This window comes from Schistocerca piceifrons, chromosome 7 (genome assembly GCF_021461385.2).
Source record: "Schistocerca piceifrons isolate TAMUIC-IGC-003096 chromosome 7, iqSchPice1.1, whole genome shotgun sequence".
In the NCBI taxonomy this organism is placed as follows: Eukaryota; Metazoa; Arthropoda; class Insecta; order Orthoptera; family Acrididae; genus Schistocerca; species Schistocerca piceifrons.
Window position 1 is genome coordinate 103,238,674 of NC_060144.1, and position 27,198 is coordinate 103,265,871.

At 39.8% G+C, this 27,198-nt stretch overlaps 1 protein-coding gene across 1 annotated transcript in view; it reads right to left on the reverse strand.

Moving 5' to 3' along the window:
- The window catches only part of LOC124804966 (E3 ubiquitin-protein ligase SHPRH), a 266,474-nt gene that overhangs the window by 133,493 nt on the left and 105,783 nt on the right, over positions 1-27,198 (reverse strand). Inside the window, exons 6-8 of the mRNA XM_047265357.1 lie at positions 19,338-19,453; positions 12,203-12,322; positions 1,493-1,680 (exon numbers count right to left, since the gene is read on the reverse strand). Of these exons, the coding sequence (XP_047121313.1) occupies positions 1,493-1,680; positions 12,203-12,322; positions 19,338-19,453 (424 nt within the window). The remainder of the gene's footprint in view (positions 1-1,492; positions 1,681-12,202; positions 12,323-19,337; positions 19,454-27,198) is intronic.

Consider the following 27,198-nt stretch of genomic DNA (forward strand, 5'->3'; position numbering starts at 1 on the left):
GCAATTCACTCCACAGTCACAGAACCCATTAACAAGGACAAATTAGATGCAAATTATTCTACCAAAACCTGCCAACAAAGCTTCAAGAACCAGCTGTAAGTGATGAATCTAGGGACACACTTCAAACCTCTACATATTACTCCTGCACAAAGTGCGAAGACGAGGCTAGACTCTTCACAGCATGCGCAGAGGCATCAAAGCAATCAGTTTTCTGTATTTGTATGTGAATGAAATAGGAAGAACCTTTAATAAGTCATGATAAATGAGATGTATCCTCTACCATATACTTCTTGGTGGTTTTCATAGTATAGCTGTAGATTATGCATGTGCATAGGGCACAGAATGGGAAACACTTAACATTGTATGTTCAAAAATCTATTTTGTAGAATCGTGCCCATAGATGTCAATCATTTAAACATCCAGCCATGTTTGAACTTTTGTTTATGTGAAAACGCCACCCTACATGCAGTGATAGACTGTTATAAGCACATTCCTCTATGTCTCATTGTTGGGTAAGACATTTGATAATAAGACTGTAGCTCAAAACTAATTGTGTGTGAACAAAAAGTAATAAAGAAAGTTTATATGAATGCATGCAGTATGTTCTTTTGGGCATGTCCGAAAGAACAGACACCATACATTCACATAACTGGTTCACCTCAATGAGCAATGGATCCACAACCTTCAATGGAGATGCACATTTATATTCAACCTCCTGTGGGCATCTAAAATTAGTTAGCATGGAGGACATGGATGGGGACTATGGATAGGTGACTCTAGGTTGGAATGTGAGTCGGCTGGTGAGTGTGACGAGATAGCCTGTATAATTGCATTACAACTGCGTCTGGGTGGCACAGTGGTAATGCAAATCCCTAGTAAGCAGGAGATCCTGGGTTTGAATTGTGATCTGGCACAAATTTTCACACGTCGCTGCTGATTCCGCATATCATCAGTTTCTCCCCCGCCCCCCCCCCCTTCCCCTCCCCTCCAACCTTCAATTCACTTAATTAAAAAAAGATATTGCAATTGGTATTCCAACTGGGTATTTTATGCTTTTGTATAACTTTACTATAAGTTAATGACCTTTTAATTGACAAGGAGTGTCCAAAATGTTGTCTGTCTCTGAAGGCACTGAGAAGAGGACGAACTTTCCTTTGCTTAGGTCTGATGCAATATTTAAGGGTACCCATGCCTATTTTTCTGACTTTCACACAAAACTTTCAGCACACTATGCTGAATTTATGCTGCTAGACTCAAACAACATCTTTCCTAACTAGCAATCTACATTCTGTGGCAGTTTATGATGTGATGGACTTTGATCTAACTTTATAATGGCATGGAGTATGAAAATTTTTCTTTCAAAAATAAAGCACAGACAGATACAGAAAGCTAAGAATGAGAGCAATACTCTAACTGAAAAGGAAACTGGGTAATTGTCTTGTAGAAAGTACAATAACTTCAGACTGAATTTCACAAACAGCCAAATACTTGCCTTGCACTGACTTCTGTATAGGGGTTCCCGTTATTGCCCATCGATGAACGGCCAAAAGATGGCGTGCTGTTTCTGCAGTCTTACTCGAGTGAGATTCCACCATCTGGGCTTCATCCAAACATATTCTCCACCATTCGATGCATGTGAGAGGAGATGGCGGAGCATAAAACCGCTTGGCATGCCGCAATCTGCAAAAAGTCCACAGTGTCTAAAAATTATCACAGGTGAATATTTTTAAGGATTCGTTAATTTTTGTATCTTTGAGCAATTTTGTGGAACACCATAATTTTCTACTCATTAATGTATTTTCACTGAAGTACAACTATGCTACCAATTTATTTGTGCCAATACGATACATTATACCTAATGGGACAAATAGACGTCACCTGTCTGAGGATGTACATATGGAAACTGGCTTTAATGACTATGAGGCAGTTATAGAAAGAATGATTAACAAAGTACAATACGCAACTAAAACATGTAGGAAGATCCATATGTTTGGCGAACTGGATAAGGGACAGTACTGTCATATTTCAATGAAAACATTGGCTCTGGGTAGTAGATGTGGAAGAACTACAGCTCATGTTGAGAAGAACAGCAGACCAAGCACTCGTTACATATACCCTTAGCAGAACAGTTTAAGAAATGCTGAATTAAATGTGTATGGCTGTCAAGGAGGCAATGAGTAAAGTCTTCAGTGACTACCACAGCAAAATCTTATCGAAAGATTTCTTACAAAACTCAAAGAAATTCTGGTCATATACAAAAGCTGTCAGTGGAATCAAAGTTCGCGTCCAGTCACTCATGAATGTTGTATTGCCTGTAACCTTTTCTCCCTGAACCTACAACTGATATTTGTTTTATAGTTTTTATGATGCTTTACCAGTATGAGTGGTTGGCCTTGTCAAAGGTTCATCCTCCATTGCAACTGGAGGACTGGAATCGAGCCCATGGTCTGTGATTATATGTACCCCAACACATCAATGTCTTAGGGTTTATCCCCGGTCATTACTGCTACAGTTCTCCCCTTGTTACCTGTAAGGGTTGTTTGCTGCAGTGTTGGAATCTAGTGTACATATACATTGAGGCTTTCTTCTTTGTTATTAAAACTATTACTATATTTTTGAAATTTAATGGCCTTTTTGAATAAGTGGGCACGGGAACTCTTCTCCACAGTGAGAACTTTCATGTCTGCGCATTTTATTATACGGTCAGTCTCGCACAGCGTGTATTCTGCCACAGAAAATTTGTCCATGTGTCCCAGCCGGTAATGCTGCTTGTATTCAATTACGTTGGTACTGATGGATCGTCCAATCATTCTGACAGAGACTTTTCCTCACATACACAATACGCGGATATAGTCCTGACACTGCTAGAGGGACTTTTTATACTCTGCTGATATGAGACACTTTTTGATCTTAAAGATCAGTATGTAAACGATCTTTGTGCCACGTTAGCTCAATATATGGCTGAGTCAGTCTGTCATCCTGCGAATGTATGGCAGGAAGTGACTGTCTTTCTAAACTCTCCGTGAAGAAATTGGAAACTGCTTGGCTAACTGAACTTCACATCCAACTCCTTCCAGCTGATCCAGCCTGATCCACATAAAGCAACTAGTGGTAAGACATGCTCAAAACAGCTTTGTCATGTCACTTGGGAAAATGGAACTGCTATGATCCAGAGAGCCACTGAGTGGCACTTACATAAACATTTTGAAAGCCAGGTGTTGGACATGGAACCTCGTAAACAGAGGGTGTGGTACAGGCATGTCAACAACACCTTTGTGTGCAGCCATGGTGAGGAATAGCTCTGTGACATCCTAAGACACCTTAACAATCTCCATGCCAACATTAAACTCACTGCAGATGTAAAAAAAGGATCAACAGCTACCTTCTCTAAATGGTGAGAACATGGACCACAGCATGTACCAAAACCAACACACTCCTGCACAAACTTTCAAATCGTCACCCAAACAATGGATACCCCACTAGTTGCATAAGAAGTGCCACAAACATAACAATGTATGAAGTTACATGCTGGAAGAAGAAATGTCAAGTACATTCTTTCTGCCATACATTTCCAGTGTGACAAACTGAATGCACAAACACCTGAAGACTGTCTACAAATAGACTGAGAAGGTCAAAGAATGTCAGATCGGCAGAGCACAAAAGGGACCCACTCGTAATGTCAGGAGTATACCACACCTGCGTACATGTGGAAAAGTCTAGGCTAGAATGACTGTATGACCCATCAACATCTGCAGCATTCCATGTTGCCACACATGGACAAATTTGTTGTGGCAGAACATTCTCAGTGTGAGACCAACCACGTAATAAAATTCACAGACACAGAATCTGTCACTATGGAGAAGAGCAATCATGGTTGCTTATTCAGGGAAACCACAGAATTTCACAAACATGGTAATAGTTTTAATAAGAAAGAAGAAAGCCTGAAGGCAAACGGATCTTTGATTCCCATACTGCAGTGGATGATTGTTGCAGGGGGAAAACTACATAGGTAGTGACCAGTGATAAGTAAATATGACTTCCAGTCATGAGCTTCACTCCAGCCCATGCCAGAAATGGAGGACAAATCCACTGGCTGAAGATATACTGTTCAGAAATTGCAGAAGAGCTGGTGCATGATATAGCTGCTTCCACAGGTGGCCCTGTCTCTGGTGGGATAGGACAAGATTATGACAGGACTAGAATGGAATGTGCCAGGTGGGTAAATCTGTGTCTTCCACAAGGATACAAGCCCCGTGGCAAGAGGTTGGGTGTGGGAGTCAAATAGGTATGGTCCAGAGGGTCACATATGGGTGGCAGAATATGGCTTTAGGACAGATGGGAAAGACTGTGGATTGGACGTCCCTCATCAGAGACCTGGCGAAGGACACGGTTCACTTGCTCCAGTCTGGGATGGTAGTGGCTGATAAAGGTTGTGCTCCTTTGAAGCTGGTTCTTGGGGATGGTGGGAGGATATGATGTGGGAAACCTGTTTGCAGATTAGACTTCATGACAGTGCCATCTGTCGGGGCCTCAGTGAGACTTTCAGCCTACTGGTCAAGGGAAACCTTGTCAGTGCATTGTGACCAGAAATGACAGACATCCTCATCGTGATCCTCCCTGACACTCCTAAAATGGTAGTCTGTCGCCCATCCAATCTCTGCAACATCTTGGTCTGTCTCTATGCTATGCCCACTTCTAACTCCTTGCCACAGCGACTGTACCGCTGTTGGAGGCCCAGTTACAAGACCTACGCAATTCACCCATCCTGCACATTCTATTCTGGTCCTGCCACAGTTTTATCCTACCCTACCAGGGGCATTGCCACCCGTAAAAGCAGCTATGTAATGCATCAGCTCTGCTGCAATTTCTGCACTGTATTTTATAAGGGCATGACCACCAAAGAACTGTTCTCCAGAATGAATGACTGACAGCAGTGTTGATTACCCAGTGGCAGAACATGATGCTGAGCATGACATGCTCGAGTTCAGTGGTTGTTTCACAACCTGTGTCATCTGGATTCCTCCCCCCAGCACCCAGCTTTCCTGAACTACGTAGACTGAAGTTATCCTTGCAACAACCCCTCCCTCTCACATCGCTGTCCTCACACCTGCTACCTCCCTCAGAGCCATCAGCTACCCTTCCCTAATCCTTCCCATTTCTTCTTGCCTCTTCTCTCCCTCTGTCTATACTACCTGACTCAACCTCTAACCCCAGCCTAGGCTACCACACTGCACCTATGTGTGTGTACTCTAGCTCACCCAGGGATTCATCTAAAAGCTATCAAAGCTTTCATTCTTTTTGTTTGTCGTGAGTTGATCCCTTTATTGCTAAATTAGTCAGAAAGGGTATATGCTATGAGCACAACATCGAGTCACAACAGGAATCAGTCAACTTATACGAATGCCTGAGTGTAACGATTTATAGGGATACACAATGGAACTATCACATAGGTAAGGTACGTGGCAGACTTTGGTTCATTGGCAGGGTACTGGAAAAATTTAGCCAGTCTACAAAGGACATTACCTACAAAACGCCTTTACATTCCATCTAAGAATATTGCTAAAATGTTGAGTTCCATATGAAATGTATCTAACAGAGAACATTTAATGTATACAAATAGTGGTGGCTCAAATAGGTCACAAGTTTGTTTGACTCGCAGGAGAGTGTTACAGAAATTTTGAAAAATCTATATTAGTAGGTCCTTGAAGATATATGCCAACTGTACCACAAAAGCGTACTTAGGAAGATTTGGGACCCACCATTAAATGAAGACTTTAGAGAAATTCTTGATCCTTCTTTGTATCCCTCCCATACAAACCACAAAGACAAGATTAAACTAATTACAGCATGCACAGCAGTCAGTCTTTGCATACTCCTTACACAAATGGAACACTAAGAAAACCTAACACCTGGCACTGTGTCGATTACGCTGTCATGCAATTCAAAGTGGTTGCAGAGATTTTATGTAGTTGTAAATGTAAAAATTTGGTGGTATGCCCACAATGCAATAACTTTTCAAAATCATGTTACTATAGATCTTATCACATGGCCCTAAATAATTTATGTAGTATGTGTTCGAGGGTTGGAACTTTAGTAGTGGCAACTATTTATTTACAGCTCGTACAAAATAGACACGAGTTTCAAAGTTTTACTGACCTTCACAGTAGTCACCAGCATTGTGTACAAGTCATTGCCAGCAATGTGGAAGTCGTAGGATACTCTTAGCAGTGCCAGTTGTGTTGACAGTTTGAGTGGCGCAGTCTACTGCCCGACAAATTTGTAGCAGTTCTGAAGCGAATGCTGTGAAGTGTTTCCTTCAGTTTAGAAGTCGAGTTGAACTCACGAGGGCTTAAGTCAGGGGAATGCAGTAAGTGGTATAGCATTTATCAGCCCCATCCGTCAAACAAATCATTAACAGCTTGCACTGTATGTGCTTGAGCATTATCCTGCAAAATGATGGCCAGGTCCTGCAGAAAGTGTCATCACTTCTGTCTCTAAGCTGATCGTAGGTTGTGTTCCAAAAATGGACAGCACAGAGACAAAAGCGATGACACTTTCTGCAGGACCTGACCATCATTTTGCAGAACAATGCTCAAACATATACAGTGCAAGCTGTTACTGATTTGTTTGATTGATGGGGCTGCTAAGTGCTATACCACCTACTGCACTCCCCTGACTTAAGCCCTCATAAGTTCAAATCGATTTCTAAACCGAAGAAAACACATCATGGCGTTCACTTCAGAACTGCTACAAATTCGTCGGGTAATAGACCGCGCCGCTCAAACTGTCAACACAACTGGCACTGCTAAGAGTATCCTTCGACTTCCACATTGCTGGCAATGGGTTATACGAAATGCTGGTGACTACTCTGAAGGTCAGTAAAACTTTGAAACATGTATCTATTTTGTATGAGCTGTAAATAAATAGTTGCCACTACTGAAGTTCCAACCCTCGTATTAAACATTTAAAAAACATGCAGTAATGGGGAATTCCAGAATGGAATGTGTGCATTTTATGTATAAGGGGACAGAAAAATAGTGAAGGCACTGATGTATCTAAAACCTAACAATTTTCTACTTTTTCTTGTAGGTATGTTGTTTGCTCAGCAGTCATAAAACAAGCATTTCAGATAAAAATTACAAAAGAATCAATGATTTGTTAGGAATCATAAGGCCAGTTGGTGATAACAAGCTTGGCTGTGAACTTGGCAAAGATTTGAACTACGTACTTATTTCAGCAGCATATCTTTTGTCATCATATGTGTCACAAAATGACTACTACTTTAATTTTTTAGTACATCAGAATTAACAGACTATGAATAATATTTTACAGGCAAATATAGGTTACATGGAAGTTTACAGTCCTCTCTTAACTAAGTAGTATCAATAAAAATTTCATCCAGAAGTAATTATGGCATTCCGTCATTGCTCCACAATTTGCTTGTAGGAAACAAAATTAGTAAGCCATAAGATTCAACTTATTAAAGAGAACTTCATTTCTAAATAACATATTATGATATTCAATTTCACATGGATTTTTCCTCTAAATTAATGTCATAACCTTTCCAGTTATTTTTATATTTATAATATTTTTCAATGTCAATTGAACAGCCAGCCACTGTCATTTCTGCAAACGATTTACAATAATTCAGTAATCCAGTAATCCAAACTACAGTTTTACTTGAGTAAACACAAATAAAGAGAAATGATATGGATATAATAGAGGGAAACATTCCACGTGGGAAAAATATATCTAAAAACAAAGATGATGTGACTTACCAAATGAAAGCGCTGGCAGGTCGATACACACACACAAACAAACACAAACATACACACAAAATTCAAGCTTTTGCAACCAACGGTTGCTTCATCAGAAAAAGAGGGAAGGAGAGGGAAAGACGAAAGGATGTGGGTTTTAAGGGAGAGGGTAAGGAGTCATTCCAATCCCGGGAGCGGAAAGACTTACCTTAGGGGGAAAAAAGGACAGGTATACACTCGCACACACACCCATATCCATCTGTACATACACAGACACATGCAGACATTTGTAAAGGCAAAGAGTTTGGGCAGAGATGTCTGTCGAGGCGGAAGTACAGAGGCAAAGATGTTGTTGAAAGACAGGTGAGGTATGAGCGGCGGCAACTTGAAATTAGCGGAGGTTGAGGCCTGGCGGATAACGAGAAGAGAGGATCTACTGAAGGGCAAGTTCCCATCTCCGGATGTGCGGATGGATGTGTGTGTGTGCGCGAGTGTATACCTGTCCTTTTTTCCCCCTAAGGTAAGTCTTTCCGCTCCCGGGATTGGAATGACTCCTTACCCTCTCCCTTAAAATCCACATCCTTTCGTCTTTCCCTCTCCTTCCCTCTTTCCTGATGAAGCAACCGTTGGTTGCGAAAGCTTAAATTTTGTGTGTATGTTTGTGTGTCTGTCGACCTGCCAGCGCTTTCGTTTGGTAAGTCACATCATCTTTGTTTTTAGATAAATAAAGAGAAATATATATTAAGCTGAACAGAGGCAATTATGAGACATGTGAAAAGTTCCAATACCTGGGAGTGCTGGTTATGGAGGATAACGAGAAGAAATAAAATTTAGAATTGCTGCAGGAAATAGAGCTTACTGGGACTTGATCAAGACCCTTCAGTCACATAGCCTGAATAGAAAATTGAAGGTGACGGTCTATCGAACAGTCATAAGAACTGTGGTAATGTATGGCTCAGAAGACGGGAGAGGAAAATGTTAAGAAAGATTTTTGGAGCCATGTATGAGGTGGGGCAATGGAGGATAAGGAGAAACAAGGAACTGGAAGAACTGCGTAGAAATCCTGACTTGGTGACTGAAATTTAGTGTAACAGATTGAGATGGCTGGGACATGTAGAGTGAATTTCAGACGATTGAGTTGTCAAAAAGGTTTACACAGGAAATCCAGGTGGCAAAAAGAGCAAAGGGAGACCCCAGAAATGATGGCTGGAGGATGTGGAAAATGATTTGAGAAATACTGAGTCAAAAGATGGAGGAAATAAGCAGAAAATCATCAGGATTGGGCTGTGATCATCAGAGAGGCCACGGCCCTACATGGGCTATAGCGCCAAGGATTAAGTACGTAATTCAACATAAATAAAATTTATATTTCACTGGAATTTTATTTTACTCTACAGTAAAAGGTATTTCAGTGTCCTCAAAAATGCCTTATTAATAATACACTTTATATAAAATGTACAAAGGAACAAAAATCAGATAAATGCTGAACAGAATAGAAACTATCTTATTCATCAGTTCTAGATGGATCTGATTATACAAAAAGAAAAATAGTAGAGGTTAGGTGGCAAGAAGTGGTTACATGGCACGCAGTAACACAACTGTTACTGAAAGTAGTATAATAAATTAGTGTAGAGAAAATGCTGAGACTGTAATGAAAATAAAGTAATAACTTAAAAATAAAAAAAACACAAGTGGAACAATTTAATTATGTGTTAAAATGAAGGTGAGATAGGATTAAAACCAGAGATTAGAGGTGCCAGATAAGTGACAAATTCATGTGCTTCTAATAGTTAATGCGTCTTATTTTTGTGAAGGCTGTTTACACAATGAACATTCCACTCTGCAGGGAGAACATGTACTATTTTGTTGCACATGCTCACCTGGATAGCCAAGTGTATAAAAGCATTGCTCACGAACAGTATGTTTATAGTTTCTTTTCTGGCCTGGTCTGGCAGACAGCTTTAATTTGTGAGGGAATTCAAATTTATGGAATAATGTAACTTGGACATAATGAACTTTGGAAAAGTCTAGAGCATAAATTGACAAGGTATTAATAGTAAAAATTTACTTAAGATGATGGAAGGAGTAAAGGTAATCCCTCTACATCTACATCTACATCCATACTCCGCAAGCCACCTGATGGTGTGTGGTGGAGGGTACCTTGAGTACCTCTTATAGGTTCTCCCTTCTATTCCAGTCTCACATTGTTCGTGGAAAGAAAAATTGTCAGTATGCCTCTGTGTGGGATCTAATCTCTCTGATTTTATCATGGTCTCTTTGTGAGATATACGTAGGAGGGAGCAATACACTGCTTGACTTCTCGGTGAAGGTATGTTCTTGAAACTTCAACAAAAGCCTGTACCGAGCTACTGATTTCAGGAACTGCATAGTCAGTGGGTACATGAATGAAACTGAAGAAGTTGGTAAGCTTTGTGGTGGTGTTCCTCTTTCATATGGATATCTGAAGCCTTCACAATCTCCCAACCATCTCCACTCTTCTGGCACCTGAATCTTTAACCGTCACCATTGATTCACTTCTGTAAACACAGACATCCCCCCTGCACACTGCCTCATGGATGTCAAATGCTAGATCTCCTAATGGCTTAATGACCTCATTCGCAATACGACTCCTGATCTGCATCCTTACCCTCAATTTTTTCTCTTTTGTGTGAAAGATATACAAAGAAATCTGCAGCACAGCTATGGGTACCAACATTGGACCCTCCTGTGCTAACCTGTTTATGGGCATCTAGAGAATACCAGTACCTCAAACCCCTAGGCCAGTTCACATTTGTCAACAACACCTTCGTGATCGGCAGCTGTGGCAGAGGCACTCTATCATCATTTCTCAGAAATCTCAACATGTCCTCTCCCACTTGCTTCACCTAGAGCTCCTCAGCATACCACATTCCTGTACACCTCTGTGACTGCTCAGAAATGTCTATGTCCATACCAAACAACAAGTCATCTAAATTTTAAAGCTGCCATCTATTTCAAACAAGAAATCTCTTCTGTATAATCTGGCTACTCACAAATTGTGCATTTGTAGTGACAAGCAATCCCATATTCAGTGTGCTGAAAGCAATACTGATGTCTTCACATACAGGCATTACCCCCGAACTTAGTTCACAAACAGGTCTCCCGTGTTGTATCTGCATGTGCCCCCAACTCTCTGACCATCCTTGCAAAGAAGCACCCTCCTCGTTATAAAAGATTACTGAGACAACTTTGCATACACTGTTGACACAATATTCCAGTCCATCCTTATGCCACAGCTACCACTGACCCCTCACCACATGGGTCACAACCCCGCGCAAGATGCAGGTGCAAAACTTGTCCCGTCTATCCACCTGGAACATCCTACTCCTGTCCCCTCACAAGGATATCCTATCCTATGCTATCAGAGAATAGGCCACCTGCGAAAGGAGTAATGCCACATCCACTCTGTCATAACTACTGCACAGCTTTGATCACAAGCAGAGCCATGTCTCCAGTGGCTGAACATGCTGCTGATCAGCATGCTCAACTTTGGAGGCTGCTTCACGACCTCTGCCACCTGGATTCTTGCTGCTGACACTGGCTTCCCTGTTTTATATAGATGGGGACTGTCCTTACAACACGTACTTCAGTCTTATAATCCTCCTCACAGCGACCTCTGCCCCTCTCCCCTTCTCACATATCCCTTCCAACACTTTGTTCATTAAATAGTTGTGCCCTACTCTCTGCAGACTCCTACTTCCTCTGTTCCACTTTTCCCTTCCGGTCGTCTCCTTCCGGCCACTGTGTGTCATGCACGACTCCTCCTGACATGAGAGTGTGCTCACTGCTTCCATACTTTTTCCCCATGTGTTTGCTGCTTCTCCCTCCCAGCTGTCAGCCGCCCTTCCCTTCCATCATTCCTGCCTCTTTTTCCACCTGAGTCAATCCCTCACACCAGTTGAGCTGGACAATATATGCTGGTTGAGACAAATTAGCTGTGCAGGTGTACATGTACTCATACTCTGTATTAGTCAGGTTCAAAAGCTTGGCATTTTTAGTCTTATCTATGCACCTATGGTCATTTGATGTCTCAATTAAATGGTGAGCTGCTACCTCTAACCCTTCCATTTCCACTGATGAGTTTCCATTTGTATATTTATTTTAGTCCTCAGTATTGAGATACTTCCATGATGAGGTACTATCTAAGTTTTTTTTCAGAAAAAGGTTTGACCAATATATAGAGGAATAGGCATTCACATTATAATGTGACATAACCCACAGAATACTTAAAATAAAGTAGAGCATCAGGTTTAAATCTTGTTGACTCCTGATATGTTCTTTGTTTTAGCAAGTGTAAAAGAGAGAGATCTTTTGAGCAGCTTATAAATATATATGTTTAATTCCTCTACACCAATATGAGAATGATGAACATGTGTTGCAAATAAATACTGATGAATAATATCTACCTGGCTGAGTCATTATTCATTTCCACATAGACAAGTTCACGCCTCAAAGTTTCATATGTTGTCAAAACAACTTTACTCCGGGCTAAAATGTATGGCTGGACAAATCCCTTGGTAACTCCTCTGTAAAAAAACACCACACAAAATTAGTTGGAATTGTACAAGTGAACCACTACAATACACTTAATAGAAAGACGTAAAATGGTCCACCCAATGACAAAAAAAATATATCAAAATTGGCTATGAAATAACTTACTGTGTTGGTAGTAAGTTTGTACCATAAACCTCCAGTAACACAAACAGAATATTATTTTATACAAATTCAGAACCAATTTATTAATTGTTATTACAAATAAGGCACTGGTATACAAAGAGTAAAGTAGATGAAGAGGTGGATGGGGGAACGGTGTGGAGAGCCAGAGAGAGAGAGAGAGAGAGAGAGAGAGAGAGAGAGAGAGAGAGAGAGAGAGAGAGAGAGATATGAAAGTGCATAATAGACAACAACAGAATATCAGATAATGTGACATAATGTAAAATGGAGAAGAACATAATTAGCAAAATTAATACTGATTGTAATAGTTTCATGATTCCACCACAGGAAAAAAAAAAAATAAAAAAAAAAGGAAAACACTAACTACTATCACCAACTTTTCTTCCATATAATAGCTGCTTCCTCTCCAAGCATTTCAAATGCACTGCCACATACATCTTGCGTTCACTGTATGCTCAAAACTGTACATCTCTGAAAGTTCTTCACCAATTGCTTTGAAATTTGACACAACATTGCATTTGAATATGAGTGTGTTTTTATAGACCTACCAAAGCACAGATGTTAACAAAAACCTCATGTTCGTTTGTTCAAAATCATATCTCTGGAAGTTCTTCACCTACTGCTTTCAAATGTTGACACACAAATATTTGACTCTGCGTAAAACAAAAGTCAAAAACTTGTTTTCTTCTCAGTTTGTGGCTGATTGCAGTTATCAGTCATTTCCAGACATGTTTGACAAATCCTGACTCAAGACGCAAAACTAGCATTCAAAAAACGGCTCCGTATGCCATATTAAACAACGCACTTAAGGAGGCTCGGCTGAAGTTTGTGGAAGAATATATTGTGTCATGGATCATAGAATGGAACAAAGTAATTGTCAGTGATGGGAAGAGGTTTAATTTGGATGGGCCAGATTGTTTTCAGTACTACTGGCATTATCTCTGCACAAGAGAACTAGTTCAGACATGTAGAAACTTCGGTGGTGGCCAAATTTCCAGCCCTGAAGTTCTTGTTTCTTTAATTCCTTAAGTACCATCAATGCTAACAGAAAGATGAGAACGTATTTTGTTTTGTTTTGGTGTAAACTGTGAGGGAAAAGAGTGTGCAATAACAAATACGTACATAAATATGTTTTATCCACAAATAACCATCTGCCTTTACACTAATTTCCAGCCTTTACACTAATTTTCACCGCTGTACTTACTTAGTATCTCAGGTTCAGAGACAGAAATATAGATAGAGATACTTTGTCATCCACAACAGGTTCCCTTGATGCAATAATTTACGAACAGCTGTATGTATTGTAGAAATTTATTTTATAAACTTCTTATGTGCTACCAGTTTCAGCATTACATTGATGCCATCTTCAGGCCCCACACGTCATAGTTGTAAAATCACTATACACGGAAGGAGCCATATAACTGGATCCGTGAATCAAATCGCTATGCAACAGCTCTTGGTGGCCAGGTGACACATATGGCTGTTGGTAAATTATTGCATCAAGAAATACATGCCAGCTGTTGTCCCACAGTCCATAATGGATCAACAAAGACAATAGGCTCTGGTGCGAATGATGAATCAGGTGGTGCCTCAGGGTTAGATCGGCAGTGACAGGCCTGTCATCTCATCTTCATTCCTCAGCTGACATACAATGGTGTCTTCTTTAAATTTCATCTTAATATCCACTCCATTGTAGGAAGTGTAGCACATGGCTTACAGGTGTTTTGTCATCCACTAGAATATCTGGTAGATGAGGTCTTAGGTTAATTTGCCCTCACAGGTCTCGGATTGTCGTGTAATCTTTGAGGGTGTGGTCAATCATTAACATTCATTCACAGATGGATTCTGAGGCTTATTACCACCACAGCAAAAATTCGTGACCTTTTTTTGGTACGTCCAGCGTTCTGAGACTGTATAACACAATACATTCCCTCTTCAAACTTTGTAGTGAAGCCTGCTACACCTTGGTGGTGTGTGGTTAATTTATTGGATCATATACTGTCTCACCATTTCCTCTCCCATTTCTTCAGGATGTCGCACTGAATGTGTGTCCTTAAGTCGGTACTTGGAATAACTTGTACGAGTTCTCCATCAGTGAATGTTAGATAACCCCTATACACACTATGAAACAATGGAAAAATGTTAACCTCAGCAGCAATAGTTTTATCTGTGAATGTATGAAGACACTGTATTTTTCAAATGGTGAATTTGGGGAAAAACCTCATCTTATAATCAGGTAAATACAGTAAACAAAGATGATATAATGCCGGTGTGACTGTATGTTCCATTGCAGCTACAATGCCATTCGCTGGAATTCCAAAAAGTGTGGTACTTAAAACTGATCCCTGTAGGACTCTATTATCTTGCATATATTGGTTACTAAGGGTCATGCCCAACCTACCCTAAATAATCCAAGTGATAAAAAAAATTGTGTGAAGACAGGTAAATTTCCCCAAAACCACCGCTCATGCAGAGTTGATAAAATGTGATCCTGCCGCATTGTATCATATCACTTGTGTAAATCAAAAAATACTGTGACTGTGTGTTGGTTGTGCACAAAGGCCTCTCTATCTACAAATTCCAATCGTATAAGACGATTAGCCATATTTCAAGATCTTCGGAATCTGCATTAGAATCAGAAAAGGACATTTCCAGATTCCAGGCACCAAAAAAGACATGCATTTAACCATCCTTTCTAACAATATATCCAAGTTACTTGTTAGATTCATGAGCCTGTAGTTATTTCTATTTTTTGGGTCTCGTTCTGGTTTCAGTATTGTTAAAATTTTTTAGAACAGTTTTTGCTATTTTGCACCAAGATATTTTAGCGTTTGACTATGGACATTTTGTGGTCCTGGGGACATATCCCTATACTGTTTTAAAACATTATTTAGTTCTCAGACTGCAAAGAGTTTATTACAGATCTGACAATATGAAAGACACGGTATTACATTTTGTGAAAAGGCAATGGCGAGCGTAAGTAGGATGGTAATTCTTAGAGGCGACATTTCTGCATAATATATTGATAAAAATTCTGCAATGTCATGGAAACTGGTATTAATTTCTTGTTCGTCAAGGATTCCCTGCATTCCATTAGTGACCTGAAATCCACTAATCCACCACAATTTGGACCACACTTGTGAAACTGTGGTTTATACCATCATTGATGAAACAGAGTTCCTAACACTCTTCATTTTCTTGTTTCATTAAGTAAAATGCTTTTGCTCTTGATCTTTTGAATAAAATAAAATTTTCACCAGTGGCATTTGCAATCTCACTGCACCTTCACAGAAAAGATTTCCACCTACGAGGACCTAAAGAGAATGGTGTTGTTGTGTTAACAGCTTGTATGATGATTTCTGTTGTGTCTTGTGCTACTACATCAACCGTCTTCTCTGTATTTATTGTTATTATTTTTTGTTATCTGTACTTGAGCAGTTAAATCATTCCAATTGGCTCTTTGGAGCAGCCAACATAATAAACCATCAGTGTGGTGTAAATTTAAGACGGTTGCAGTCATTGCGTAGTGGCCAGTATCGGAAAAGCAATCAAAAATGAACCCTTGGACCACAGGTGCAAGGTTAGTACTCCAGATTGTCAAATCTACTGCACAGTATGAGCCATAGGAGATGTTTAAATACGATCAGGCTTGTCAATTTACTAGGCAGATATCAAAGTGTGTGAATAATCTCTCTAGCAGATGCTCTCACAAGTCATCATCTTGCTGCCCCATATGTGATGGTGTGCACTGAAATCTCCCAATGGAATGAAAGGCAGGATAACTGTTTAATTATGTCTTCCATTTCTCTGTAAGTAATATCTCGGTCATGGGGAATGTAGGTATTACATACTGTTGTCGTTATGCTCAATTGTACTCTAATGTCTTTTGTTTTGAGTGCACTGTTCATAGTTATTTGTCCAGTGAAGGTGTTCGATTTGACTATTGTGCTCATATTTGTTTCATGTTTATCCCTTTTTTGCCGATATATGTTTCATCCTCTAGGAGTAGGAAGATGATCTTCCAAAAATCTTTATTCTTGTATTGTTATACACACTGTGGGATAGTGTGTGATTAACGGTCACATTTCTTCCAGGTGGTGATATTAGCAATTGCAATTCCATTGTAAAACCACTGAAAAGGTGCCACCATAGTGTTCAGCAAAGATGTAGGCAATATATGTTGATCTGAAGAGCATTCCAGTGCTTCCTGTGCAACTGGCATTGTGTCCAGATATTCATCTGTTGCCAACGAGAGTTCCAGTTTTATCTGAAGTGACAAATTAGTTCTTTGTTTTGTTTGTTTCTTGTCATTTTTCCCTTTTTGTCACTTTGCTGTTTTCCTTTGTGTAATTTTTCTGGTTGTAGGTCTGAGTAAGAAAATGGTCAGACATGTTATCGGCTCTGTGTCTTAGTCTCTTCTATCCACTGACCAGTATCTGACTGTACATCAGTCATGTTTGGAGGAAGAAGTTGTGGGGTGGGTCTTCCTCTCTTGTGCAGATGGCGGGATATGAAGTGCCTCCTGCTGGCTCTGCAAGAATGGAAGTCAAGAGGGGGCAGATATACCTCTTGCACATAATTTGTCATTATGATTGTATCCTCTTGGTTTATAGCAGGAGGTAAATTTGGTTCTGAAAAAGTTGAGGTAGGTGGGGTGACAGCTCAAATTTTGCATAATCTGCCATCATGTCGACTGGATGCTTGCATTCACATTTTTTCTTATCTCGGGATATGATAGGTGGTCCATCATTTTATATTCTTGTTATTTCTTTTCTTTTATAATTACTGGGCAAATTGGTGAACGTAGGGGAAGGCATTCCATAAAGTTTACACAGAAAGGTGATTGTCTACAAGGATGACCTTCAGGAAGTGATCTACGACTGTCTCTGCATTTTGGGTCTGCTGTCTAGCAGGATGAGCTGTGTCCAAAATGTAAGCACCGAAAACATCTCATGAGTGGTGGGAAATAAGGTTTCATATCACACTTTTACATCATAACTATTTCTTGGAAGGCATGTCCTTCAAAAACTAAGATAAAAGCACCTTTACATACTTGCTGATCTTCTGAACCTTTCTGTACATATCTGACAAAATGTATGCCTCCTCATGCTATATTAGCTCGTAGTTCTTCATCTGTCTGGGGTGCAATATCTCTCTGAATGATAACTTCTTGTGCCACATTCAAAGTTTTATGTGGAGTAACAGTCACTGGTGTGTGTAACGCGCTCAAGATTGTGCAGTAGAGATGGTTTAGATCAATAGTGGCCTAATTCAATTTTTTTCCAGTGTGTCTACTTTTCCATATTTACCTTCTATTTATTCAATAAAAACACTGGTTTCGCCGATGTGGAGGTACCTCCTTCATTTCTAATGTACACCAGATATTGAATAAACAGTTTAATTTCCAGTGTTTTGACCTGACCGTCTTCCCATGGGGAAGCCAGGGGACGAAGAGCAGATGAACAGTAAATGTCCTTACTGAAATATCGATACTTATCTGTTGAAACAGCCAGATCAGTAAGGCCATTGTGTGGATTTAGTTTGATGCACTTCATATTTGAATTCTCCACCCTCATGTCACTTGCCTGGGCTTCCCCCACCGGTGCACTCAGCTTTAGCAAAGGCCATCTGGCTTGAGGCTGTTGTCAGGAGTCCCGATGTCCCAAGGAGATGGGAACCTACTCTTTGGCACCCTTGGGGAGCTGGTAGCTCAGGCATCAGAAGTATGATCCATATATGGTCAGTGGGCTCTACGAAAAGGTTCATAATGACTCCACTATGTCAGGTTGGCTACAGTGTTGTCTTTTAACGGCATACATGAGATGATGCCTGATCTTGCACAGAGGTTAGACACTGTTTAAGCCATTCTTAACCAGTTGTTCCACAGCACAGAAAAAGTTTCATAAAGATTTGAAATTATGGTGTAACAGTGTTCTCATTCTCAAATGCCAAATGAATATAATCTGAATATTTTCATGGGTTTGCTTACACTGCCTTGAGACACACACACAATTTCTAACTGTATTATCTCACTGTGTTCAACATTTTTAAATTTGGTCAATACAGTAATTAGATAAAGTAAATAGGCAATCTGCAACTATAACCACACGTCATGAACCAGGTACGTCATTTAGTAATTCAGATGTCCGAGTGACAATGTTTTTACGATTGTAGATAGTTCTGGCCTGGAATCACAGATTTATACTTCAAGCTCTTATTTACACTACTTGCGAAACTTGATGCATAAATCAGTTACAGCATTTGCAATCTCTCTCTCTCTCTCTCTCTCTCTCTCTCTCTCTCTCTCTCTCTCTCTCTCTCTCTCTCTCCCCCCCCTCCCCAATCCATTTTCCCCTTGTCTAATTCATGGATGGAATAGGGTGGGGATAATGATAGATCTGAACAAATGTAAATGCAGTGTGGGAATTGATACACGGAAGAAAATTTAATAAAATGATATATCGGTGTTTGGTATTGGAATAAAGTATTCTGTAGAAGCATCTATAAGTCAAGGGAGAAGCTCCGGTATGGATGTATGAAAGAACAGCGTGAACAAAGCTCTGCACATCTATCCACACTCACAGCATTAGACAATGAAGAAATAAGGTTGGAAACAATTCAAGAAGACAAAGGACTCTGTACTACAAACTGAGTATCTATGGGATATTATACTTAACCAGCAGCAGATTGGTAAAAACTATTTTCTTTTTTTGTGCGAAGTATCATATGGTAAGTGCAACCTTCTGTTTGTCTTTTTGCTGACCAAGATTCATTTTGGAGATAACTTACACCTAGAATATTATTATTGTTACTTGACTTCAGATGAAAACTACTCCATTTTTAGAACAATAACAACAACTGAATTACCTGTAAACCAGAACACTGAAACTTTTGTCACTGATGTGTTTACCAACTTCTTCAACCCACTGGCAGCTAATAGAGGCTGGTGCTACAATCAATGTAGCTCCTGATTTAAGTGGTTCCTGAAAAAATAAAATAAAAAAATATAGCAAGAAAAATCAACCTTCAAAACTCTTCCAATAACATTTTTTTCCTATTTTTACCAGAGATAGGTTATCTGCACCAATGTAGTGAACACTGAGTTTCATGATAAATACTCTGTCTATTATGCAAAAAGTGACTTGTAAAAAGAACTACAGTTAATTAACAGAAAACGATGGCCACATTGTCCTCCACATAACAGACTATTACATAAATTGAAGCAAATATTTTAATCTGATATTATTCAAAATAAGTCATAAATTATATTTTCTGCTACATTTACTACGTTCGTGCACAACATTATAGCATTTAAACATTTGTGTTGCATATGGGGATAATGCCATTGGACAGCACAGCAAGAAAATTGTTTTCTCGCTTTAAGGGGGATCATTTTTACATTAGTGACTCTCCACATTCAGGAAGACCATTATTTAAGTGCTTTAATCCACATCAGTGTACTCAAGAGCTGGCAAATGTGATAAACAGTCCTCATCCCTCCATCATACCACGTTAGCATGCAAAGGGGAGGTGAAAAATCAACTGTATGGGTACTGCATGTTCTAAGCCAAAATCACAAAAATTATCAGCTGGCCATATGTGCATCCCTGCTTGCTTGTCATCTACTGGATTGTGAACAACACTAACCATTCCTATCTTGTATCATTATTGGTGACAAGAAATGGTGTCTTTATGCTGACATTAGGAAAAGAAAGGAATGGCTGAGCCCAAACAAAGCAGCAACTCCCTGTACAAAGACCTGCACACATCCACAAAAGATGTCTTTCATCTGGTGGAACAGTGACGGTGGGGTGTACTACGAATTGTTTCCACGAGGTGTAACCATCACTGCTGACATTTACTGTCAACAACTGAGATGCTGAGATGTCTTGCAGACACAATCCAAGAACGACGACCAGGAAGACTGTGCGAAGTGATTCTACTCCATCATAATGCCCGTCTACATTCTGCTAGACTGACAAAAAACAATATACAGAAGTTGTCTTGGGAAGTCATTTCACACCCATGTTATTCACCCAATCTTGTGGCCTCAGATTTTCACCTTTTCCACACACTATCGAACAACCTTCATGTAACTTTCTTTATGGATGAAAATAAGCTTCGAATGTGTCTCGATGAGTTCATTGCCTCAAAACCACGATTCTTACAGTCGCAGAACCAAAAAGTTACCCCAGTACTGGCAGACTGTTGTAAACAATGATGGAGAAAATATTACTGATGACTAAACTTATGGGAAAATGCTACAAACTCCTGCACCAGCTCAATACAAGGAACACAATGCACGTGAATAAAAGTTATCTGTTACTGTTACTGTTCACTTTGTCATTAAGACTAATATCTACAAGGGTAATCCCAAAAGTAAGGTCTCCTATCTTTTTTATAAGTACATAGACCTGTTTATTTCTACAATGGTTTACATCAGTTTACAGCTTGAACATTTAGCTATTTTTTGACATAATCACCATTTCTGTCGATGCATTTTTGTAGACGCTGTGGCAGTTTTTGTACGCCCATGTCATACCAGCTTGCCGCCATGCTGTTCAGAAAGTTGTCAACCTCTTCTTTCACCTCATCATTGGAGCTGAATCGCTTTCTGGCCAAATGTTCTTTTAACTTAGCGAACAGGTGATAGTTACTGGGCACCAAGTCAGGACTATAGGTTGGGTGGGTGATTATGTTCCACTGAAACTGTTGCAGGAGAGCAACAGTTTGCCAAGCGATGTGTGGGCGAGCGTTGTCATGGAGAATGTCAACGCCCTTGCTCAACATTACTCTTCTCTGGTTCTGAATTGCCCATTTGAGTTTTTTCAGACTCTCACAGTACCTGTCAGTGTTAATTGTGGTCACAGTGGGTGTAAAGTCAACCAACAATACCCCTTTCCGATCCCAAAAAACGCTTGTCATGACTTTCCCGGCAGACTGTGTTTGTTTGAATTTTCACGGCTTTGGCGAAGAAGAATGCCGCCACTGGCGTGATTGTTGCTTGGGGTCAGGTGTAAAGTGGTATGCCCAAGATTCGTCACCCATGACAATAGAGTCCAGAAAGATGTTGTGTTCGGCTGCAAGGCGGTGAAGAAATGGGCGGGAAGCGTCAACTCATTGCCGCATGTGGTCCTGTCAGGATGCATGGCACCCATCTTGCGCACTCTTCTGGTAGTTCAATGTTTCTGTTAAAATTCTGCGAGCTGTGCTTCGGGAAACCTCAGGAACCAATATGCAGAGATCATCCAGGGTGGTCTGCCGGTCTTCACGCATGCGTTGCTCAACCTTCAACACTGTCTCCCCAGAAATTGATGGTCTCCCGCTCCTTTGTTTGTCGTGAATTTCGGTCCGACCAGCTGCAAACTTTCTACACCACTTACGAACATTTTTGACATCCATGCAATACTTACCATACACTTACGTCAACTGGCGATGGATTTCAGTCAGCAAAGTGCCCTTTGCGTTCAAAAACCGAATAACCACGCGCAATTCGCACTTGGAGGTGACATACAACAGGAACTCCATTCTCAATGGCTGCCAAGCCAAGACTAAGCGCCTCAGCGTGGCGTGCGCATGTTTACACACAGCACGTGAAGCACTCTTCATAACAGTGTGATCAACTACCACACAAACAGAGTTCTGTACTTGTAAAAAAATAGGAAACCTTACTTTTGGGATTACCCTCGTACTTCACTACTACAATTGGGATGCACCTGTAACTAGTTTTATTTCCTTCTCAAATCAGTTAGCAAGTACACGCACACACATAAACATATCAACATATTAAGTGCACGTTACCATGAGAGACCAAAGTCAGAGAACGTCGATTTTCTTTGATGAATGTCTACACACACCAAATATGACAGTGAAAGACAGAATATCTGGTTATATCTTTATAGATTGTTCATGGAAAGCCTCCTCATAGTTAAATATGTAGCTCAGCTGAAAGGGCGTGTGTGTGTGTGTGTGTGTGTGTGTGTGTGTGTGTGTGTGTATGCATTACTTCCTGTACAGTCGACAAAATGTAGCTGTCCAAGTGCATATACTCTAGCTCAAAAAAGGATTCATCAGAATATGTCAAAAATCTGCCTCAGTTGCGAAATGTTGCTGGTCTTTACCCAGGTTTCAGCTAGAGTAATCTAGCCTTCCTCAGAAGCATGAAATAAACTAATAGATGCCAAAATAAGGCACGGTAAACATAAAAAGCTAAAGTACCATGGCACCATGTCAAGCTACATTACTTAGCACAGGAACAGCCCCAGCGCCACTTTGTGGAAAGCGGTCGGTTAGCTGCAGACGCTACATTGGAACTGACTGTGGCACACGGATATGTACCAAGCAAGACTGAGGATCACGTGCATGCACGCACGGAAAGCCAAAGGTGCCTACCATTGGCTGTCTTTATGTTATGTACTGGGAACTTACCTATAATGTTAAACAGTAAATTTGTGAGAGAACAAGGCACTACGTAGATAGAATCCCCATCAGCGTTAACCGTAAACCGAGACCTTATTAACTGATAAGAAATTTACTCAGTCATTAAATTCAGCTTGTTAGAATAAAACCACATATGATCACCGCTATGTTGTACGGTTCCACACGATCTCACGTGGGGGATGAACAAGGTTATAGGTCTGTAACGCGAGAACCTCTCAGGGTTAGAAGAAGGTGGGAATAAAATAATTTCCATTATACATGGAGTAATAACTCAATCTGTTAATGCGAAATTTGACTAATGTTGTTATGTTGTGGCACTACATTACTATGCATTTATGATTGACTGGGTGTGTAAAGCTTAGGGCATCATTTATGACTTTATGCACAGATGGTCAACATTCTGTTTACGAAACCTGTAATAACTTAACCAAACATACATTAACTATAAATATAACATGTATGACCATCCACTATATGTAGTCAGAAGGGTGATGTGGAACAAAACTCTTAAGTGAAAAGGTTAACTATTAGTTAGTGGGTTCAAGACCTCTATGCATTTAAATATGATATGCCACCCCAATTGTTGAAATACACACTCTAGTGTATCGGATATTACTTATTTAGGATATTGCCTATAAGGCTATTAACTATTTAGGATGAGGATTATTGCGAGCGTGGTGGAATTCTCAAATAGGAATAAGGACGTAATATTTAAAGTAGAGTGTGTCAGGGCGTACAACGCCACTGCCAACACATTTATATACTATTGACCGACAAAGGCCAACTAATAATATGAACATGAGCTGTATTCTTCCCTTCTGAATAGGAACATAAATTAAGTATATGGTCTAATAGTGAGCAAAGAATAAGTGTCTCACATAGGTTAATAGCATAAATCAGAACCTAATATTTAAAATAGGGTGTGACTGGGCATACAACGCCCCCATCATCACACTTATGTGACCAACATAGGTCAAGCATTTGCAAAATATAGTCTGCAAACTAACCTTTGATAGGAATAATCTCTTAAAGGTTACATTGTATGCAGCGTGACTACACGGATAATGCTATAGTTTTCTTTAAAAAAAGATGCTTTAGAGCAACAAGGTCAACGTTATCTGCCTATGGAAGAATACTTTGAACCATATTGCATAAATATTAAACTTAGCTTAAATTGGCGTCAAAAAGTATTGGCCAGGTTGAATTAAAGGCTGGCATTAGGCTTAATGCCTATGGGTAGAAATAAAAGGCATTGTGTGCCAGCATTGTTAGTAGGTTTGACTACCATATTGTCAGTTATGTTGGAACTAGAACTATATTTACTGTAAGGAATAGTAATTAAACCGTAGTATTGAACGTTACCAAAAGTCGTGGTGAATTTCTAAGTCTTGAGCGTCGATGTACCAGGAATGGATATGCAGTGACAAGGTTCGAAAGTTAGTGCGATTCTCTAGCTACATGCTGTTCTTAACTGTTAATAGTAAACTAATCATTCACAGAATGGGTTAACGTCTACCTTCAAGTTACATATAGTGATTTGGAAACTTAAAATGTATGTAACAGTACTAAGTATCATAGTAGCATCACAAGCTAGTGTATTATGTATAGGACTATGAGGTCAAAGTTATGGTAGCAAAAGGTCTTTAACAAAATCAAAGTAATAGCTTATACATTCTGGGCAAATAAGTGGCATTCATAGGATGTAAGTACTTGGTGACCGAAAGAGAATACGGTGGTCGATGTTAACATAAAATGAATTACGGTGAACAAAGCAATGGATGGCACCTTCGAAAAAGTTCTTATTTCTCAGCAGCAGCTGGTCGTTTAGAAGGTTATCTTTATCAAATAGTATATGTTTGAAAATTTGCATCTCCTCTAGAATATCTAGTCTAGTGTCTTTTACCTAGCAGTGTAACAGCTCAGTACTAGTTGGAGGATTGGGTGCATGGGCCATTTGGACGAGGTGCTCGGTGCGAATCAAAAGCCTTATTTTGGCACATATTAGTTTATTTCACACTTCTGAGGAAGGTTAGATTACTCTAGCTGAAACCTAGGTAAAGACCAATAACATTTCGCAACTGAGGCAGATTTTTGACATATTAATTTATCAGAGTTGCTGACAGGGCTGCAACATGTTAAAAATTCTTAGATTCATCAGAAACGTAGCAAAGTTTTCATTCTTTTTTGTGTGCCTGTTGGTGACCCAACACTTCTTCTATCGAGTGATCTGTTACCTTTAGTCCTACAAGGTATTTCTTTGCAAGACAAATCATCATCTTCACAACAAAATGTTTGTCTGGCCTAATATGAGTGAAAACATGAGCATAAAGAAGCTACCTGGTTATCTTACCAAAACTACTTCAGCATCAACATGATCAGCAATTTCACTTTCATTGCTGGATAAAGGCTGCCTCTAGAGTTTACCATGTGTTTACAGTCTTCTTCTAAATGCATGCAAGCTGCTTCTGCATATTCTCTAACGCCATCTACCCACATTCCATTAGGTTGTCGTTTTGACCTTTCCTTATCTCTTGGAACTTCAGTAACCAACTACCGTCCATTCATCTGCCTACACATCTCATCCAACAGTTGCATTTCCACTACAACAAAACAAAGTTATCCAACTTCAGCTTGTTTACCGATCAGTTTGCTTCCTGTCTCTCCTACGAATTTTCAATACACATCTCTCAGTTGGTAGTTCAGAAGTCATTAGTTTCTGAATGGTTTTCATAATTAAAGCCCATATCGGAGTGCCGTAACAGAAAACTAGTAATACACATTGATTGTAAGGTTCCCTCACACACAGAGTGGGAGCTTTGTTTTGAAAATTATTTTTATCTTAAATCTTACTAAAACAGCCCAGACTATCTTTATTTCTGCATCTCCCCCTTTTCAGTCCACACAGAGGCAGTAAACTGTTCAGCATTCATACACCCTTAACAGTCCAGTTTTGGAAATAGTCATGAGGAAATCTCATCAGATGATGTTCCTGGTCCTCAACACCCACACAAATGAATATAAACTAATAATGAGATGACTTAAATACCCTACATACAAAAACTCTTCAACTGGCTAGGACTCTGCTGTTAACTTGAATTTCCTTCTCTTCAGTCTTTGATTGTACACATGCAAATGGTCCACTATCATCAGTCAAATGAAGATATTTCAGTTTAAGTTCTGTAACAGGCATTTATTATTTATTTCCTCAGTTTGAGGATCTGGAAACCTCTTCTAGACCACTGAGAATAGAATAAAATACTTAAACAATATATAGTACATCAGAGTTAAAGTCTCTCTCCTGAAAAGCTAACTTTACAAGTGAAATAGTACCACTCTCACCACATGTTAATTGTAGGAGGTGCTGCTGCGGACAGTGCACTGGACTCCCATTCAGGAGAATCAAGGTTGAAATAATTATCTGGCCATCCCGATCCAAGATATCACAAGGAGGCACACAGACAGCCATTTTTTCCTCACTCTATTTGTGAGAGGAACAGGAATCGAAATGACAGGTAGTGGTACAGAGTATCCTCCGCCATTCACTGTACGGTGGGTTGCGGAGTATCTATGTAGATGTAGATGTAGCTGTAGATCTGTCATTTCTCTATGTCTCTTAGGGCAAACACCATCCTGGTATACTCAAAAATGACACAGCGTTGCACATCTCTGATGACTTCGCTATTGATTCGATGTTAAACCATAATCTTCCTTCCTTCAGTTGCAGTGACCAGCAAGAAACAGATTTATACATGTGACGAGGTATCCACAAGTAACTGAACTTATTATGTTTTTTAACTTATTAATTCAAATTTTAAGCAAAAATCTCCAATCTTCTTCAAAGTACTCTCCACTCATGCCAATACACTTCTCTGATCTTTTATTCCATTTGCAAAACATTATTTAAATCCATCTTTTATGATGCTTGAAAGCGCCTCCAACATTTTTTTTTTTTCAACTCGGTAATATCAGCAAACACTTTCCTTTTACATCTTTATATTCTAGGGGAAAAAAAAAGGGTCGTACGGTGCAAGATCGTAGGACTATGGGGGTGAGAAACATGGATTGTACCATTTTTGATGAAGAATTGTTATACAGACAGAGCTGTGTGAACTGGCGCATTGTCACTACCTCAAATCAGGTGGCTTCCACTGCATACTGTTGTGCAACCTTTTCAAAACTTCCAAGTAGAGTGTCTGGTTAACTGTCTGATACTGCAGAACAAACTCAGAAAGGACGACTAATCTCACATCGAAAAAACCAATCAGCATTGTCTTAATGTTTGATTTCA